At 41.3% G+C, this 18,241-nt stretch overlaps 1 protein-coding gene across 1 annotated transcript in view; it reads left to right on the top strand.

The window, feature by feature from the left end:
* The first annotated feature begins 1,943 nt into the window (after window positions 1-1,943).
* RIMS3 (regulating synaptic membrane exocytosis 3) overlaps window positions 1,944-18,241 on the top strand; it is a 135,347-nt gene continuing 119,049 nt past the window's right edge. The window contains exon 1 of the mRNA XM_040424526.1: window positions 1,944-2,157. Coding sequence (XP_040280460.1) covers window positions 1,944-2,157 — 214 coding nt within the window. The remainder of the gene's footprint in view (window positions 2,158-18,241) is intronic.

Here is an 18,241-nt window from a genome sequence, read left to right as displayed (position 1 = left end):
AACAAGCGTTTCACATGTTCATTGGGTGATCTGCTGCACTTTTGTTCCTGATAATCTGCCCATGTAACTCCACCTTAAGTGAGTAAAAAAATAACCAAGGGTCAAAAAGTTATGTGGACAAGTGGCAGCCAATTAAGTATGAGAGGTCATGACCATTAGGCCACTTTTCATCAAGCAGACAGAACAGGGAAACATGTATGCACAAGTGAAGGCAATGTTAAATATGTCCATACAATATATATATTTTCTTGCATGATTCATTTGAAAACTTCAAGACTATTCCTGACATCCCCTGCTGTTTAGCAAATGAATGTTGCTGTGTGAGCAAATGAGGTGCCATACGTGCAATGAGAATAGTCAGACCTTAGAGCAGTAAGAGCTCCTTACTAGCCCAGGCACAGTGCTGCTTATATGCTAGACATGAGTATATGTCTGCTTTCTCTATAGGAAGAAAACCATAAATGAGGATGGTTAAAAAGAAATTAAAACCAATATTAATGATGTGAAAATGCAATTCACTGTAACCTTTTATTAAAATATTTTGCTTCTTGCATTATAAAACTTGTAATAAAATGTTTGTAAATGGCATTTAATTTTTTTTTATTTGAGTCCAAATTTATTCCCTTTCTCTGCACCAATATCTGTGTGTTAGGACCCTGTTACACAGGACAAGGATCGGGACAATTATGAAGGATGAATGTTCATGTGATTTATTCTTGATAGTTGCCCAATGTAAATATACCACCGATCACCTGACAAATGAGCAAATGTTTCTTCTTCAGGTAATCACAGCTTTCATGTGCACCTTAAAAGGGTCACTGAGTTTTCATAAAACTTTTGATATGTCATAGAGACATAGAGTTCAAAGTTTCTGAGTGCTGAGATCCCCAACAATCTCCAGAACAAGGAGAGAGAAGCGCTCACATATACGGTAATGGTCTCTCTTCTTCCTGCAGGAGATGGAATTGAGACAGGTCTATAGACTTTCTCCTGAGTCCATCTCATTCCACGTTCTTCAGTGAGGGGAGAGAGCACAATGTGCAAACGTTTTTTTTCTCCTTGTTCAGGCAATCAGTGGGGGTCTCAGCACTCAGACCCCCACGGATGAAAACCGTTCATGTGTCTCATTGACATTTGAAATCTCAAAAGTTTTTCTGAATACCCAACGATCCTTTAATTTGGCATTTGTCATCAGCCTTTTGCCCTTTGTAAACAGCGGTGTGCTGAAGACCAACAGTCTGTATGGGGATGAATGATCGCAGTGGCTATCATTTATCTCCATACAGAGGCGATGTTTGCTGCATGAAGCTCTACTGCCATTAAATGGTCTGGCAATGACCTGGTTGAATGGTCTGGTAATAATCGGGAACAAACAGTTCATTCCCGATCCTGTGCATCAGCCCAAGTGAAAGGACCCTTACTAGAATGTTCTTTTATCATCTGCTTGTTTATTCTTGCAGAAAAGATCCAAAATGCAATAGATCACCATATTCAAACATACTTTATTAAACACGTCTTGAGAAATTATGATCCCTTGCAGAGCTTAGAACAGATAATTCAAAGCACTGCCAAAACCAGATATAAATAATGCATGACATCACACAAATGCTGACAAAAACAGCTACATTTTATGTTTTGGGGGGGGGGGGGGGGAGCGGATATGTATCTATCAGATCTGATCCCTACTAAAGGAACATGGATAGTTCAGTAATTATCGCCACAGATCTACTGCTGTAGTTATTGAAGGGTCAAAGATCTCAATGCATTACGCTCAAGACTGTTGACTGCAATAAATGTTTTGTCTTATGATACAAGTAATTCTTATTCTTTATGTTATAGGACCAAGTGTTATTTATTTGTGGCTTGTTAATTGGAAATGCTGTATCAATTCTAATCTTTCCTTTTTATTTTTTGCATATGTGTGAAGATCTTTCCTCCCCAAAATGTTCAACGGGGAGGCTAGTTCCTCGTCCAGAAATGTAATCCGCAGCTCCAGCATCAGCGGAGAGATGTACAACCTAGAGAAGGGGACTTCGGTGTCTTCAGATGCAGCTGGTGGTACAACAAAGAAGAGGAGGTCCAGTCTTGGAGCAAAGATGGTGGCAATTGTGGGGCTGTCCCAGTGGAGTAAGAGCACAATGCAATTAAACCAGCCTGGTAAGTCTTCTTCATATATGAAATCTGAAATGTTATACAATACAGAAAATAATGTGCCAATGAACGCCTTTCATTTTCTATTTAATTTCGAAAAATATATTATATTATCTTTCTTGTACTAATGCTGAGTTACAGATTATATTATAGTCCAGAGCTGCATGAAAGGTGAAATCTCCTAGCTTTCCTTTTTGGCACAAAGTCTGCACAAAGTTTTCTCTGCTGCTTTGCATTCTGGGAGGTGTAGTCAAGCTGCAAAATGCTGGAACAAAACCTTTTTTTAAATATACACCAAGCTTCGAGCCATCGAGTCTCAACAAGACATCTAAAATTGCTCTGTGGTATATGACACCAAGATATTAACAAAGGATCCTTCAAGTCCTTTAAGTTGCAAGTCCTTTTAACAGACTTGTTCCAGCACGTCCCACAGCTGTTCAATGAGATTGAGCTATTGGGACTTTGAAAGTGATTTTTTCAGGACGTTATTGTGCTGAAAGAGGCCACTGCCATTATCTGCAGCAATATTTAGATACGTGGTATGTGTCAGTGTACCATTCACATGAATGTCAGGATCCAAGGTTTCGCAACAGAACATTGACCAGAACATTATAATCTTTCCCCTCTAAGCAAGACAGAGAAAATGTGATTCATGAGACTAGACCACTTTCTTCCATTACTTTATGGTCCAGTTCTGATGCTCATGTGTACAATGTAGTTGCTTTTGCAGATTAAAACAGGTCATCATGGGCACTCTACCCAGTAAAACAAGTTGTGGGCACAGCATAATTGTAAGGAGGGGAAGAGCTACTATGGAGAGAGAACCTTTGACAGGTGGTCAAGCCAAGTTGCAAATTGCTCTAATATTCACCTCCAGGCTATCTGCTAGGTTCAAGATACACTTTGATCCCAGTATAACCCATACCTGTGTTAAGAAGGAAAAGCAGATACTGCACAGCACTTTCAGGGGTATCTTAAAAAAACACTTTATGGGTCCTACTCACATTTTAAAAAGCCCACCAAATGGGTATAAACTGCATTGTACTATATAAGTGTAAAAGTGTTGCTGGTTCTCCCAACTGGTTTCACCCATCTGGCTGGTCTATCAACTACAGTATGCTTTTGTTCTAATTTATGCAGGTGGCCACTGAAGAAATAAATATTCTCATTGGTATATAAGAAACCATTGGACAGATATACATTGCCCTGTCTCGCAGACTTACCCATACACATTAGATAGTCGGGTGGAGCTGATTTTGGTAAGATCAGATAACTATCTAATGTGTATGGAGTTGTTGGAGGAAAGAATGACTGGGCATGTTGGATCCAATATCCCCAATCCTTTGTTCCCATGAGTACTAAGTCATTGCCAGAGTGTATATTTAAAATGTCACTGCTTTTGTTACTTCCAATTCTGGTGGTTATGCGTGAATACTGTGTGTTATAGATCTGGCTCCTGGTCTGTTCCTAGACCCCCTGGGCTGTTTGTAGATCTGGCCACCTAACAAGTTCATGTGGCCTCTGTGCGGAAGGTTCTATAGAGTTGAATGCCATGCCCCTTTCTGACACAAATAACATTTACAATGAGGTTGGGTGAGCTGAATAGGCATGTTGAGGGTTATTTCTGTCTTACAAAATGATGACATCAATTAGCTCATCATTATTTGTAATTGTTACATAGTTTTATAATTGATACGGTTAAAAACAGACACACGTACATCAAATCCAACCTATAATTCTGCTGTGTTGATCCATAAAACCAAAAAACCCCTGTAAGGTGGTTGGGAATTACCTATATGTCTCACTGAGTACAAATATGGCTATCAGAATAAATGATCAACCTCCCATCTCCAAAATTCTAGTACACATGCTGATCTATTTATACCCAGGAGTGTGACCGTGAGAAAGGGTCATCCTCTACATCTAGAGGAAAGAAGATTTCTACACAAACATCGAAGAAGATTCTTTATGGTAAGAGCAGTGAGACTATGGAACTCTCTGCCTGAGGAGGTAGTGATGGTGAGTTCACTAGAAGAGTTCAAGAGGGACCTGGATGTATTTCTGGAGTATAATAATATTACAGGTTATAGTTATTAGATTTCTGGAAAAGTTTCATTGATCCAGAGAATTATTTCAATTACCTGATTGGAGTTGAGAAGGAATTTTTTTTAACTAAAATGAGGAAAATTGGCTTCTACCTCGTGTTTTTTTCCCCCCTTCCTCTGGATCAACATGCAGGATAACAGGCTGAACTGGATGGACAGATGTCTTTTTTCAGCCTTACAAACTATGTTACTATGTATTTCAAGAAAAGCATTTAGGCCCTTCTTCGGCTTAATCAACCATCACAGTATTGTATGCCAGAGAGTTCCATAGTCTCACTACTCTTACCTTCTTTCCTCTAGCTGTACAAGCTACTATCTTGTCATGGTTATAGGCATGGGTATAAAAAATGTACTGTCCTTTCATGTATTTGTACGTTGTAATTAGATTTCCCCTAAGCTGTATTTTTTTCAAACTTAATAACCCTCAAGTTTGATAACTTGTCTCGGTACTGCAATCCACACATTCCCTGAATTACCTTGGTCGCCCTTCTCTGCACCTTCACTAGTTCAGCTATATCCTTCTTAAATACAAATGGCCAGAATTGTGCACAATATTCCATGTGTGTTCTGACCTGCATAGAGGTAAAACTACAGGATGTCCTTGTCATGAGCATTTGTGCCTCTTTTGATACATCCCATGATTTAATTTGCCTTGGCAGCAGCTGCCTGGCACTGTTCGTTAAAGTTAAGTTTACTGTCCGCTGATATATCCAAGTCTTTTTCAGTGGCAGTTTTACCCAGTGTTAAATTGTAGAACTTTTTTCTCAGTCCAAGTGTAGATCTTTACATTTAGCTACAATGAAATTATTTTGTGATTTCTTTACCCAAGCTTCCAGCTTCCTCAAATCCCTCTATAATATTATCCTCTTCTGTGGTGATTACCTTACAGAGCTTAGTATTATCTGCAAATATTGAATTTCTACAATCTAAAGCCCTCTACAAGGTCATTAATAAATATATTTTAAAAAAGCCCATAACTGAACAGGGTCTGGCGTACACGGATATCATAGGGGCCCACAGAAAAACTCAGTGTGGGTACTCAATGAAATTTTTGATGAATTTACAATTTTTATTTTATTTGTGGAGGAATATTTTAATGAAAAAAAAAGTAATATTATCATATGCTTTCCATGACTTCTGTCAGAAAAAGCAGAAGTGCGTTTTATATATGGTGATCAGTCTGAACACCATATTTCTCAATGTTTTTACACCGGACAACTAGAATAAATATATTGATAAACCTCCCCCATGCTGATCCTTCACATAGTATATTATAAAACTGGCTTCCTGCAGAGGGAGCTCAGTGCATTGAACTCAATGGAAGCTGTAAAATCTATTTGCACTATTTGCGCTTTCTAGAAGTGTCTGCAGGTAATTAGCATGGATTTATATAGGGAAGCAGAAGTTCACCACCAAGACAATGACCCTCTGTTTCTTTTCATTGAGCAAGTTGTTAACCCAGTTACACATATTTTCCTCTAGCATTCTCATTTTATATACTGTATTAACCTTTTATATAGTACAGAATAAAATGCCTTTGAAAGTCCAGATACACAACATCCACAGCATTATCCTGATCCATACTCATACAAGCTGATCATATTGGTTTGACAGGACTGATCCCTCATAAACCCACGCTGATGCTTTGTTATAAGGTTAATAATCACTAGGATACTCCATGATAGCATCTCTAAGAAACCTTCAAATATTTTACCCACAGTAGATGTTAGACTTTCAGGCCTAGAATTTCCAGGCTCACTTTTCAACTCTTTTTTGAATATTGGCTTCACATTTGCTATGTGCCAGTCGTGTGAAAGATGTCCTGTCATTTTAGAGTCTTTAAATATTAGAATTAAAGGTCTGTCTATCAGGGTACTTAAAGGGGTTAGCCCATCGCTGACATTGGTGTCATATTCCCAGGATGTCCTAGGTGTGGGTCCAGTGTTGGAGCAGGGTGCCTGGGACCCACCAGTAAAATTCATTTTGGGGACCCACTGTACAGCTACATGCAAATACCACTGGTTCACACTGTGGTAGGCAGCATCAACATGCTCAAGATGATTGATTATTTATGTCCCTGATGCAATTTCAAGAAGGCAGGTCATGGAGAAAAGAACATTGGCTGGCCTGCCTCTGGTCCTAGAATGGACACGTAAAAGAGAAAAATGAGGGGAGGAGGTTAACAAATGCTACTTGGGTCAATGTAAACCCAGAGGTTCTGTTAAAGCCGGGGCACCAAAGATGATGGAACTAAATAAAGAAAAGACATAGTAACATAGTACATAAGGCCGAAAAAAGACATTTGTCCATCCAGTTCGGCCTGTCATCCTGCAAGTTGATCCAGAAGAAGGCAAAAAAAAAACTGTGAGGTAGAAGCTAATTTTCCCCACTTTAGGGGAATAAAAAATTCCTTCCCGACTCTAATCAGGCAATCAGACTAACTCCCTGGATCAACGACCCCTCTCTAGTAGCTATAGCCTGTAATATTATTACGCTTCAGAAATACATCCCGGCCCCTCTTGAATTCCTTTAGTGTACTCACCATCACCACCTTCTCTTACTGTAAAGAAGCCTGTTCTATGTTTGTGTGCTAACCTTCTTTCCTCCAGATGTAGAGGGTGTCCCCTTGTCACAATCACAGTCCTGGGGATAAATAGATGATGGGATAGATCTCTGTACTGACTCCTGATATATTTATACATAGTAATTAGATCTCCCCTCAGTCGTCTTTTTTCTAAAGTGAATAACCCTAATTTTGATAATCTTTCAGGTTACTGTAATTGCCCCATTCCAGTTATTACTTTAGTTGCCCTCCTCTGGACCCTCTCCAGCTCTGCTATGTCTGCCTTGTTCACAGGCACCCAGAACTGTACACAGTACTCCATGTGTGGTCTGACTAGCAATTTGTAAAGTGGTAGGACTATGTTCTCATCACGGGCATCTATGCCCCTTTTGATGCAACCCATTATCTTATTGGCCTTGGCAGCAGCTGCCTGTCACTGGTTTTTGCAGCTTACGGACGCAAGTATATCACTATTGGTGGTCCGACCCCCAAACTGTGGATATTATCATATCAATATTGGTATCCGATATCTGTGACATCAATTGTGTTTACCTACCCCCTGATGATCCCACATAGTGGGGGAAACGCGTTGGGGTATATTTTATTTTATATCTATAGGGTGTAATTTACTACATATACCTTGATGTGCTGTGTACCTTGTTGACTGTTATATCACAGTACTAGGGTTGTATACAGAGTACATCAATTTACCCTATCCTTATAGGGGAGAGTATATGTGTAACATTTCTTTTTTCTTCCACGTATAGGCACCTTATTTTTCCCTATCACTATGTTACGGCTGTTGTAGGATTCAGCTAGTCTAGGTTCGAGGACAAGGAGTCCCCACCATCAGGGGTCGTCCCTGGGCTGAGCACTAGATGAGGGTGAAACTATAGGGACAGTTCTCCCCATCCTACAGTATATCTATATAGCTGCCTACCGTGGAATTATTTGTGTGATTTTTTGTTCCGTGTGTCTAATTTAATATTTAAACGATATCCAATTAAAAATTAATTAATTTTAAGGGTTATAATTAACTGCTGGAGTAGGATTTTTGTTCAATAGCCCTGATTTAGATTGTATCCTCATTTGCTGGACTAGGTTTTTGCAGCTTAGTTTGCTGTTTATTAAAATTCCTAGATCCTTTTCCATGTCAGTGTTACCGAGTGTTTTACCATTTAGTATGTACGGGTGACTTGCATTATTCCTTCCCATGTGCATAATCTTACATTTGTCAGTGTTAAACCTCATCTGCCACTTATCTGCCCAAGCCTTCAATCTATCCAGATCCCTCTGTAGTAGTATACTGTCCTCTTCAGTGTTAATTACTTTACACAGTTTAGTGTCATCTGCGAAAATTGATATTTTACTATGCAAGCCTTCTACAAAATCATTAATAAATATATTGAAGAGAATAGGGCCCAATACTGACCCCTGAGGTACCTCACTAGTGACAGTGACCCAATCTGAGTGTGTAACGTTTATAACCACCCTCTGTTTTCTATCACTCAGCCAGTTACTTACCCACATACAGACATTTTATCCCAGTCCGAGCATTCTCATTTTATATACTAACCTTTTATGCGGTACAGTGTCAAATGCTTTGGAGAAGTCCAGATTTACGACATCCATTGATACGCCACTGTCAAGTCTAGAACTTACCTCCTCATAGAAACTGATTAAATTAGTTTGACATGACCGATTCCTCATGAAGCCATGCTGATATGGCGTTATTTGCTTATTTCCATTGAGATGCTCTAAGATAGCATCTCTTAGAAAACCTTCAAACAGTTTACCCACAACAGATGTTAAACTTACCGGCCTATAGTTTCCAGGCTCTGTTTTTGGACCCTTTTTGAATATTGGCACCACATTTGCTATGTGCCAATCCTGTGGGACATTCCCTGTCAGTATAGAGTCTTCAAATATCAGAAATAAGGGTCTGACTATGACATTACTTAATTCCCTTAGGATACGGGCGTGTATGCCAACCGGTCCTGGCGATTTGTCTATTTTAATCTTTTTAAGTCACTGTTGTACTTCTTCCTGGGTCAGACAGGACACTTTTAATGGGGAATTTATTTTTACATTCAGCATTTCATCTGACAGTTTATTTTCCTCAGTGAATACATTGGAGAAAAAAAATATTTAACATCTTTGCTTTCTCCTCGTCGCTCTCTGCAACTCCCCCCCTCATTACTCTTTAAAGGGCCGACACCTTCAGATTTATACTTTTTAACATTTATATAATTGAAGAACATTTTAGGGTTAGTTTTACTCTCTTTGGCAATTAATCTCTCGGTCTCTAGTTTGGCCACTTTTATTTGTTTTTTACATGTTCTATTTTTTTCCTTATAGTTTTTCAGTGCTTCCGTGCCATCCTCCTGTTTTAGTGATTTTTATGCTTTCTTTTTGACATTTATTGCTTTCTTTACAGTTCTATTTATCCACATTGGTTTCTTTTTGTTCCTTAACCTTTTATTCCCATACGGTATGTACCTCTCACAATGAGATTTTAGGATGCTTTTAAAGATATCCCATTTTGTGGCTGTATTTTTATTTTTGAGGACTCTGTCCCAGTTAGTTAGGCCTATGGCCTCTCTTAGTTGGTATTTTTGTTCCTCCCTGTAGAAACGCTCTTTTGAATGATAATTGGAAGGTTATTACTTTATGGTCACTATTTCCCAGGTGTCCCCCAACCTGCACGTCTGTTGTTCTGTCAGGCCTATTGGTTAATACTAAGTACAGTATGGCCGTCCCTCTAGTCGGGTCCTGAACCAGTTGGGAGAGGTAATTGTCTTTGGTTATTGCCAATAACCTGTTTCCTTTATAAGATATACAAGTTTCAGTTTCCCAGTCTATATCTGGTTGAAGTCCCCTATAATAACCACCTCATTATGATTTTCCGCCTTGTCTATCTCGTTTAGTAGTAGATTTTCTTTGGACTCTGGTATATTAGGTGGTTTATAGTAGATTCCTATTAGTCATTTATTATTGTTTTTAGCTCCATGTATCTCTACCCACAGTGACTCCACATGTTCATGTCCTTCACTTGCATCTTCTCGGACTGTGGGCTTTAGACAGGACTTTACATAAAGGCAGACCCCTCCCCCTCTCAGGTTTTGACGATCCTTTCTAAACAGACTGTAACCATGTACATTAACTGCCCAGTCATATCTATCATCCAGCCATGTTTCCGTTATTCCCCATATGTCATAGTCCTGCTCACACATCACTAATTCCAGTTCCCCAGTTTTATTAGTCAGGCTTCTGGCATTAGTATACATACATTTGAGAGGTTTATTTTTTACCCTACACCTTTCCTTCTGAACGGTTCTAGTCCCTCCTTTCATTCCTCCCCCAGTCCCACTACCTTGCCCCCCGGTCTCTATATGCACTATCTTCCCCTCCTATAATGTAATTTCCCTCCCCCAGTCCCTAGTTTAAACACTCCTCCAACCTTCTAGCCATCTTTCTCCCCAACACAGCTGCCCCTTCCCCATTAAGGTGCAGCCCGTCCCTACGATAGAGCCTGTAGCCGATAGAGAAGTCGGCCCAGTTCTCCAGGAACCCAAACCCCTCCTTCCTACACCAGCCACTTGTTAATCTCCCTAATCTCCCACTGCCTTTCTTGTGTGAACCGTGGTACAAGCAGTATTTCGGAAGAAGGTGTTCAAGAAGGCAGCTGAAGATAGTGTTAGCGTAAGCTCTACACTTGGTGATCAGAAGAGTACTTATAACTTGGTAGTCAGAAGAGCGGCGTGACAAAGGGCGCCTACCAACTAACCAAAAAGGAGAGACAGCACCACTCTAACATACACCGAGGAGAAGAATTAGTGGTGGCCCAAGGGGCAAGGTAACAATATCATGGGAAGTGGTGAATCCCCGTAAGGAAATACAATATTGGTGATAGTAAAGGTAAATAAAATAGATAAAATAGAAATGCTCCTGATGAAGGAAATTTTATGTCTTCCCCGAAACGCGTTGAGCCGCATATTACTTTGAATAAAGAGATTGACTACGAGTTGCTGATCCGTGTGCTGTATACTATCTTCATCACACCACTGGAACGCAGACTGTCATCTCTATTATACTACAGGCGATCCCGGCCGGGGGGATTTTGCCCCAGGTGTCTTCAGCTTTTTCCTGGTGGCTACCCCCCCAGCGAAGTGAGTTAGCTGGAGTTTAACTCCGTATTTACTTTTAACAATATTTTAATTGTGTCTGTGTTCTATGTTTTTGTATTATTACCATTGTGGGCCTTGATCTGATTAACTGGCACCGCCAATCTATTTATTTATTTACTTTATTAATTTAATCTATTTTATTTACCTTTGCTATCACCAATATTGTATTTCCTTACGGGGATTCACCACTTCCCATGATATCGTTACCTTGCCCCCTTGGGCCACCACTAATTCTTCTCCTCGGTGTATGTTAGAGTGGAGCTGTCTCTCCTTTTTGGTTTGTTGGTAGGCGCCCTTTGTGATGCCGCTCTTCTGACTACCAAGTTATAAGTACTATTCTGGTCCTAGAAGTCAACTTAACCCAATGTATCTATAATAATAAACTGCTATCTGTGTGTAGTGCAGTCAGTCTACTGTGTCACTTGTGCATACTGTGGGAGACTAGGGGTCTACATTGCTCAGGGGCCCGCCAGTGGATTCACTCATTCCCCTGTGGGTCATGCCTGTGTGGCTTCCACCTCTGGGACCTGCTCATGTCTTCACAATGGAGCGCCCAAAGTGAAGGAAAGCACACCAGGCATGCGTGGTGTTCTCACCATTCACTGCTATGGGAGTTACGAAAATAGCCAAGGAAGAGCGCTCAGCTATTTTCAAAAGTCCCATAGAGGTGAATGGAGAGTTAACTGCACATGCATAGCCAAGTCTCCAATCACTGCTGTGGGACTGTCGGAAACAGCCAAGCCACCACTTAGCATTTTCTGAACTCCCAGAGTGGTGAATGGATGGAAGCTGGGCTTGCATAGTACGCTCTCCCCCACTTTGGGGGGCCTATGTTGGAGATAGGATCCCAGAGGTGGGATCCACACCTATCTCACATTGATGGCATATCTTAGCAATATGCCATCAATGTCTGAGAGCGGGCTACCCCTTTAATTCCTGGAAACTGAGGTGAATGCCAGCTGGACCCAATTATTTGTCTATTAGAGTGTTTTTGAGCAAGTACATTACTTTACTGACATTCTACGATTCAATACACCGAGGGTCAGACTCAATGTCAATATCTGCAGTGCAACCAGTCCAAGTTCGTTCAGCTCAATCTAATTATCAACACTATAGTACAAGTACGGGCTGATGCCAAGAACAAACATATAGAAATGACAACTTAGACAAGCTGAGAGCTGTTCTTGGGGATTGATGTACAAGGCTATTAATTTACTTCTGCTGCAGGAACACTGAACCAGACTGTCACGGCTGAAGATGGGGGAAACCCTCAGCCGTGTGCCGGAGGATGTTGGTCGCTGCTTGACCAGGACGAACAGGATTAGGGAGCAGGTCACCTCCTAACAGCGTCCCTAACCTGACCCTAACTCCTACCTGCATGGGCCGACCTTGAAGGTAGGAGGACCCATGCGCAGGAACCTCGGATCCCTACTCGCCCTCCGCCGGTCCCTAGGCTAGGAGTCAGAGTAAGACATCCTGTTCCTTCTGGATACGGAGGAACAGGAGTCTAACTGGCCAAGCTGCAAGGAAGGGAGAACAAGTGCAACCTGTGGCAGTGGCAGGTACTTGCCACAAACATCACACTGACCTGCCACAGACAACCAAGCCTGGAACCCATGTGGGTGTACTGCCCACAAACAGCAGGACTCAGCACACAAACATACAACACACGGGAACCCAGGACCACAGGTGCAATAAAACAACATAAAGCAAACACATCTTCAGACACCAAAGGACATATATAAGCTTATGACCAGAAGGTTGGCCCCCACTGGCAGTTGGTAAGTAACCAGGAGGATGTCTACAGCCAGCATGGCTGAAACACCCTCTCTGGCTACTGCCTACAACTGAGGCTTTATAGGGCCAAGAGGCCACACCCAACAGTCAGACACACCCCGTGACTCAGACACACAGAAAGGGAGTTAACCCTTCCAATACCACAGAAGGGAAAACATAACTAAAAGGGGAAGTGTCAAAACTACAAACACACTGTGGCTGTTGCCGCAGGCAACGACATGGGTGGCAAGCGTGTCCTGGAAGTCAGCCCGAAGGCCGGGACACTGCCACCACATGTACACATACAACCAAACGTTGCCACGGGCAACCACAGTGAAGGGAAGATGTCAGTGCACACCACACACAAAACAGAGTGCACACAGACATACAAAAGTGCATACAAACGTGCACATAACTCCAAGGGAACCGCACACATAGCTGTTGACCGCGGCAACCGCACCTGAGGCTAACTACATTATGCCTCAAGCTGCGGTTGACACTACAACCCAAAACCGCGGGCAACAGTATGCGGCTCCCAAGGAGTCACGGCCATAACCGTGGCCGTGACACAGACAGTTTCACATTATGATCAAGGAGGGTCATTTACTAAATGATATACGCCAGTTTTCTGGTGTATTTCTGTCACAGATTGCAGCGTAAACGCCACAATCTGCGACTTTTCCAGTTCACACCTGGTCTACAAAAAGGGGGCATGGCATGGGCAGGGAAGGGGGCTGGCCTCCAGGCTAGTCTCATTTATCATTTTTTTAACCTGTTTTAGACATAGAAAATGTTTTCAATTCTTCCTTGCTGGCCTAGATTTAGACCGGCGGTGGATGTACCTAAATTATTTAGAGGCTGGCGTCTCTACATAACTTCAGCGGATCCACCGCCAGAGCAGGGGTTATTAAGACCAGCGTCTAAAATGCCAATCTTAGTAGATGACCCCCAAGATTTGTACATCAAAATGTGTGCACAGATCTATACAGTGAAGCTTCCTGGACAAGTTGACCTGCATTAGAAGAAAATAAGGGAAGACTTCCTGACAATCATTGGGGCAGTTTTATAGTTTGTCCATGCAGGATGCCTTGCAGTGGTTGGTAAAAGGCTTTGGAAGATATTATTCATGATTTATTGGTTCTTGTCACTAGCATTTTTGCGCTTAATTATATTGGGGATAGAGCTCTATCCCCAATATAGTTAAGCGCTTTTATACTTTGATAGATGCAAACCTTCACAGCATCTTCTTAGTTAAGATTTACACTAGCAATTTTGGTCTAATAAATTTCATGTCCACCTTAGGGTTGGAGTACTGGCTCTAATTTTGGCATAAATTTGCTTGCCATGTCTTTCCACTTACTGTCTCTTATGAGCACAGTCTCTGTCTATATGCCCTACTAGGTAATGTGGAAGTCATAGAGTGAAGTCTCTCACTTGAGACCCCTGCTATGAGCCATATCCAAAAGCCATTCTGTAAAAGTGACACCAACTCCTGTGGACCTGTCTATGCATTACATGGGTGGCCCTATATTTGAACCATCGTTATATAATGCTCCATACAAATCCAGATATAGTTGTTTTTTGTACAGTCAAAAATATACAAGTTTGCCTTTATGATGAAGAAGTTGACAGAATCTTAAGCTGAATATTTTATATATATATATATATATATATATATATATATATATATATATATATATTTATAGCGCTCATTATCGTTATGGCGAACACTTTTAGGATGTCTTCCAGATGCGCATATTTCACAGTACACTAAACCTAAAAAATATGGGTAATAGTAAACAGGACAGCGTCAACGTGCAAATTTGAATAAAATAAAAAGCCTTATTTCCCAGTATTGGGGGCATGGATAAGGATGGGACAAAGAGAATTACAGTATGCTGACAAGTGCACATATTAACATTCAGACGGCTTTGGTTACAGGTATGTGGTGACTGATTCCCTTTAATCTGTTTGTCAGTATGTAGGATTTTCTGCATATTGCAAAATATTAACAGCGTTATGAAAATCCTGCACAAGGGTTAATTTCTTACTGACTGCTTCCATTTTCAGCTGGTAAACTGCTGAGGGGATGAGGCTTATCCAACAACAATGCATATATCACAGCAGACACAGGAGAGGGGGGAGGCTCCTGCTGCAGCCAGTTGTCATAAGCTGGCCCTAGACATTGGATGATGCTAATTTGGCAGGCAGCTATGTTTCCCCCAACCCCTTCATTTACGTGCCCACTCAGCCCAGTGAAGAATGCATGTGTCCTGAAGGGGGAAAAGTCACTGCCAAGACTTATCTCCCCTAAGAACAAAAGGATGGGCCATGTGATATCCAACTTCCCAAAACTTATCTTTGACTGCATTTGAGGAGAGAGTCTGGAGGCTCCATACACATTAGAGGATGGACTCCTTGTGCCAAAATTGTTGGTTTCAGTGGACATTTATCTAATCTGTATAACCAGCATTACAGCCAGGCACAGGGTATGGTAGGATGGGGAAATGGCTGATCTCCTGAGCCACATAGAAAATATTTCTTTATATATTTATCTGTTTAATTGAATAAATTAATGTGCATTTTCATTGTTTAGTGTCTCTTCAAGATACAACTGTCTGATGACAAATATACTTTAACTCATAGACACATGGCTAAGAAGACAAACACATGTAAATTGCATTGTATCCTGAAGAGATTTGTAGTTGGTTCATGGACCTCCTGCCTGGTCACTTCTTATCTCTATAGTTTTGTGATGGGTGTTCAGTGTGTTATCTCATTTTTCTTTTTATTGTGATGTGATTATCCTAACTGGAAAGCCACCCTCCATGCAGAGCTAACTACTCCTGTTGTCAGTTATATCTGGGCAAAGCTGTCATTAGATTGACATTGCAGATGCCGCCTCGCTAGCTGATATTGCTCTTACACAGCCACCATTACCAGCTCAATACATGCTTGAGTAGCTTCAACAAAGGGATTAGAGAAGCACAAGTAGAGAAGGATATGTTCCTCTACTTCACAGATCTGTTATTTGCATAACGACATGAGAAGATACAAATGAATTCTATATAGGACAATGATTACTCTTGCACATCCTATATGTCCTTGTGCTACAAAAAAACTCACAAAATGTGATTACTGCATAGAAGAGAAGAGCCCAGTCTGGAAGTCTGCATGCTTAGAGAAACTCATCGAAACTCAAATTATCTTTGCACTGTACTACTTCTTGGAGAACTCATCATCACAGTTGGAATTTTCCTGATGAGATTCATGCTTCAAGGCAATGCTTTCTGTTATATAAGATAGAACAGTGCAGAATGTATTGAAAAAGGATTTGATGGTATTATGTAGTGCAAACAGCTTCCTTACAGGACTTCTCTGTTATCCAGGACCTGCAGGTCTGCTCCATGAAAGAAAATCTAGAATGCTTAAAGGGAACCTGTCACCATGAAAGTGCAAATTAATCTGCAGGCTGCATGTTATAGAGCAGGAGATGCTGAGCAGATTGATATATAGTTTTAATAACTAAAAATTTTCATAAATTTAAATTCCTGCTCATTCTGGGCTTTGCAGTCAAGGAGATGGGCCTATCAGTGACTGACAGCCTTCCCTCTATGACTGTGTACACATAGATAGCTGTCAATCACTGATAGGACCGCCTCCTTCACTTCAAAGCCCAGAATTAGCAGGAATTTAATAAATAAATTACAAGTTTGACAGAATTTTTTTTCTCTAAAATTATATTGCAGTCTACTTAGTTCAGGCAATGTAAACGTGATCACGTCTGCCTGCCACTGTCAATGAAAGTGCACGGTAATTGCAGAGAGAGTCTAGGTGTAATGACAACGCCCCGTTGCTCCTAAAGCTCATTTGTATATATTAAAACATCATTTTTCACAGCAATGCAGGCACATGTGAAATTAGGACCAACATAGATGTCTTCAGGTGCCAAGCGCACAGTTTCGTAGGCACAAATCTGCTGACAGATGTCCTTTAAAGAGGTTCCTACGAGTTTTGAAAACAAACTACGGTACTTTTCTTTGCATATGAAGCACTGAGCAATATTTCTTATATCTTTTCTGTACCAGTTATACTTTAATAAAACCACAAAAATGTATGTAAGACCCTTAAAACTATAATTTTTTTATATATCAATCTAAAACCTATTGCCCAAACTATGATTGGAAAAGGATGCCAATCAAAAAACCCTGGTACTACAAAAATTAACTCAAATCAATTATGAAACTAGATGTACAGAGAGGAGCGGGCTGGGGTCCCGGGGGAGGGAAACACACTGACCCTGGATGACTCTGTTGTACCCCTCAGCCCAGAGAAGAATCCCGATGGTGGAGACTCTCTATCCTCATTCCTAAGCTAGATTACCCTAGATTTCCCTAAAGGTGTATTGGTGGTAAAAAGCCCCAAAGTGTCACAGATGTAGTAGGGGAGACACCAAAAGACAACAAGAAGGAAGGGGAAAGACACTAGGCCTAACCGCTAGGGAAGGAAAAGGGTCACCACCTATAAAACCCTGCTCCTGGCCCTAACTCCTATCCGTATAGGCACCTCTCGATGGTAGAGATGCCCATACACAGGAACCTAGAAAACCCTGGTGACCCTCGGATTCCCTAAAGGTAATGACAGGGCAGAGACAACCCGTTCCTTCCCTGGTGAAGGAACCAGCGTCTCGCTGAGGCCTAGTAAACAACTGGGGGGGGATACAAAACACAACAAGCAGAACACTTAACTTTTGAGGATGATGGATGAACAGGACTTCCACAAAAACCACACTCCAGCTCTTCCAAAACCAAACATACCAGCAACACACAGACAAAGTGAAACCAAAAGAGGCTGTCAGATCACTAATGTGCAGATAATCTTTCAGACCTTCTAAGACCTGTCACAGGTGTGACAGTACCCCCCCTTCTAAGGGTGACTTCCGGGCATCCAGGACCGACCTTATCAGGATGAGCTCTGTGGAACGCTCTCACCAGACGACTAGCATTAACATTGGTCGCTCAAACCCACATTCTCTCCTCTGGTCCGTACCCTCTCCAATGAACGAGATACTGGAGGGATCTCCGGAGAACTTGGCAGTCCACAATCCTGCTAATCTGAAATTCTAAATTGCCGTCAATCAGGACAGGAGCGGGAGGTAAGGAGGACGGCTCAACAGGTTCGACACATTTCTTTAACAACGATTTATGAAATACGTTATGGATTTTCAATGCCTGAGGAAGTTCAAGACGGAAGGCTACAGGGTTAACAATGGCAGTGATCTTATATGGCCCAATAAATCTTGGGCCCAACTTTTAGGTACCTTAAGTTTAATGTTTCTTGTAGACAACCACACAGAATCACCCACTCTCAGGTCCGGACCACTCATATGTCTCCTGTCAGCCATACGCTTATACTTGTTGCCCATCTTTTTCAGGTTATTTTGGATTTTCCGTCAAATT

This window comes from Bufo bufo, chromosome 3 (assembly GCF_905171765.1).
Source record: "Bufo bufo chromosome 3, aBufBuf1.1, whole genome shotgun sequence".
NCBI lineage: Eukaryota > Metazoa > Chordata > Amphibia > Anura > Bufonidae > Bufo > Bufo bufo.
The sequence above is the reverse complement of the archived record's forward strand: the minus strand, read 5'-3'. Positions and strand labels throughout refer to the sequence as shown.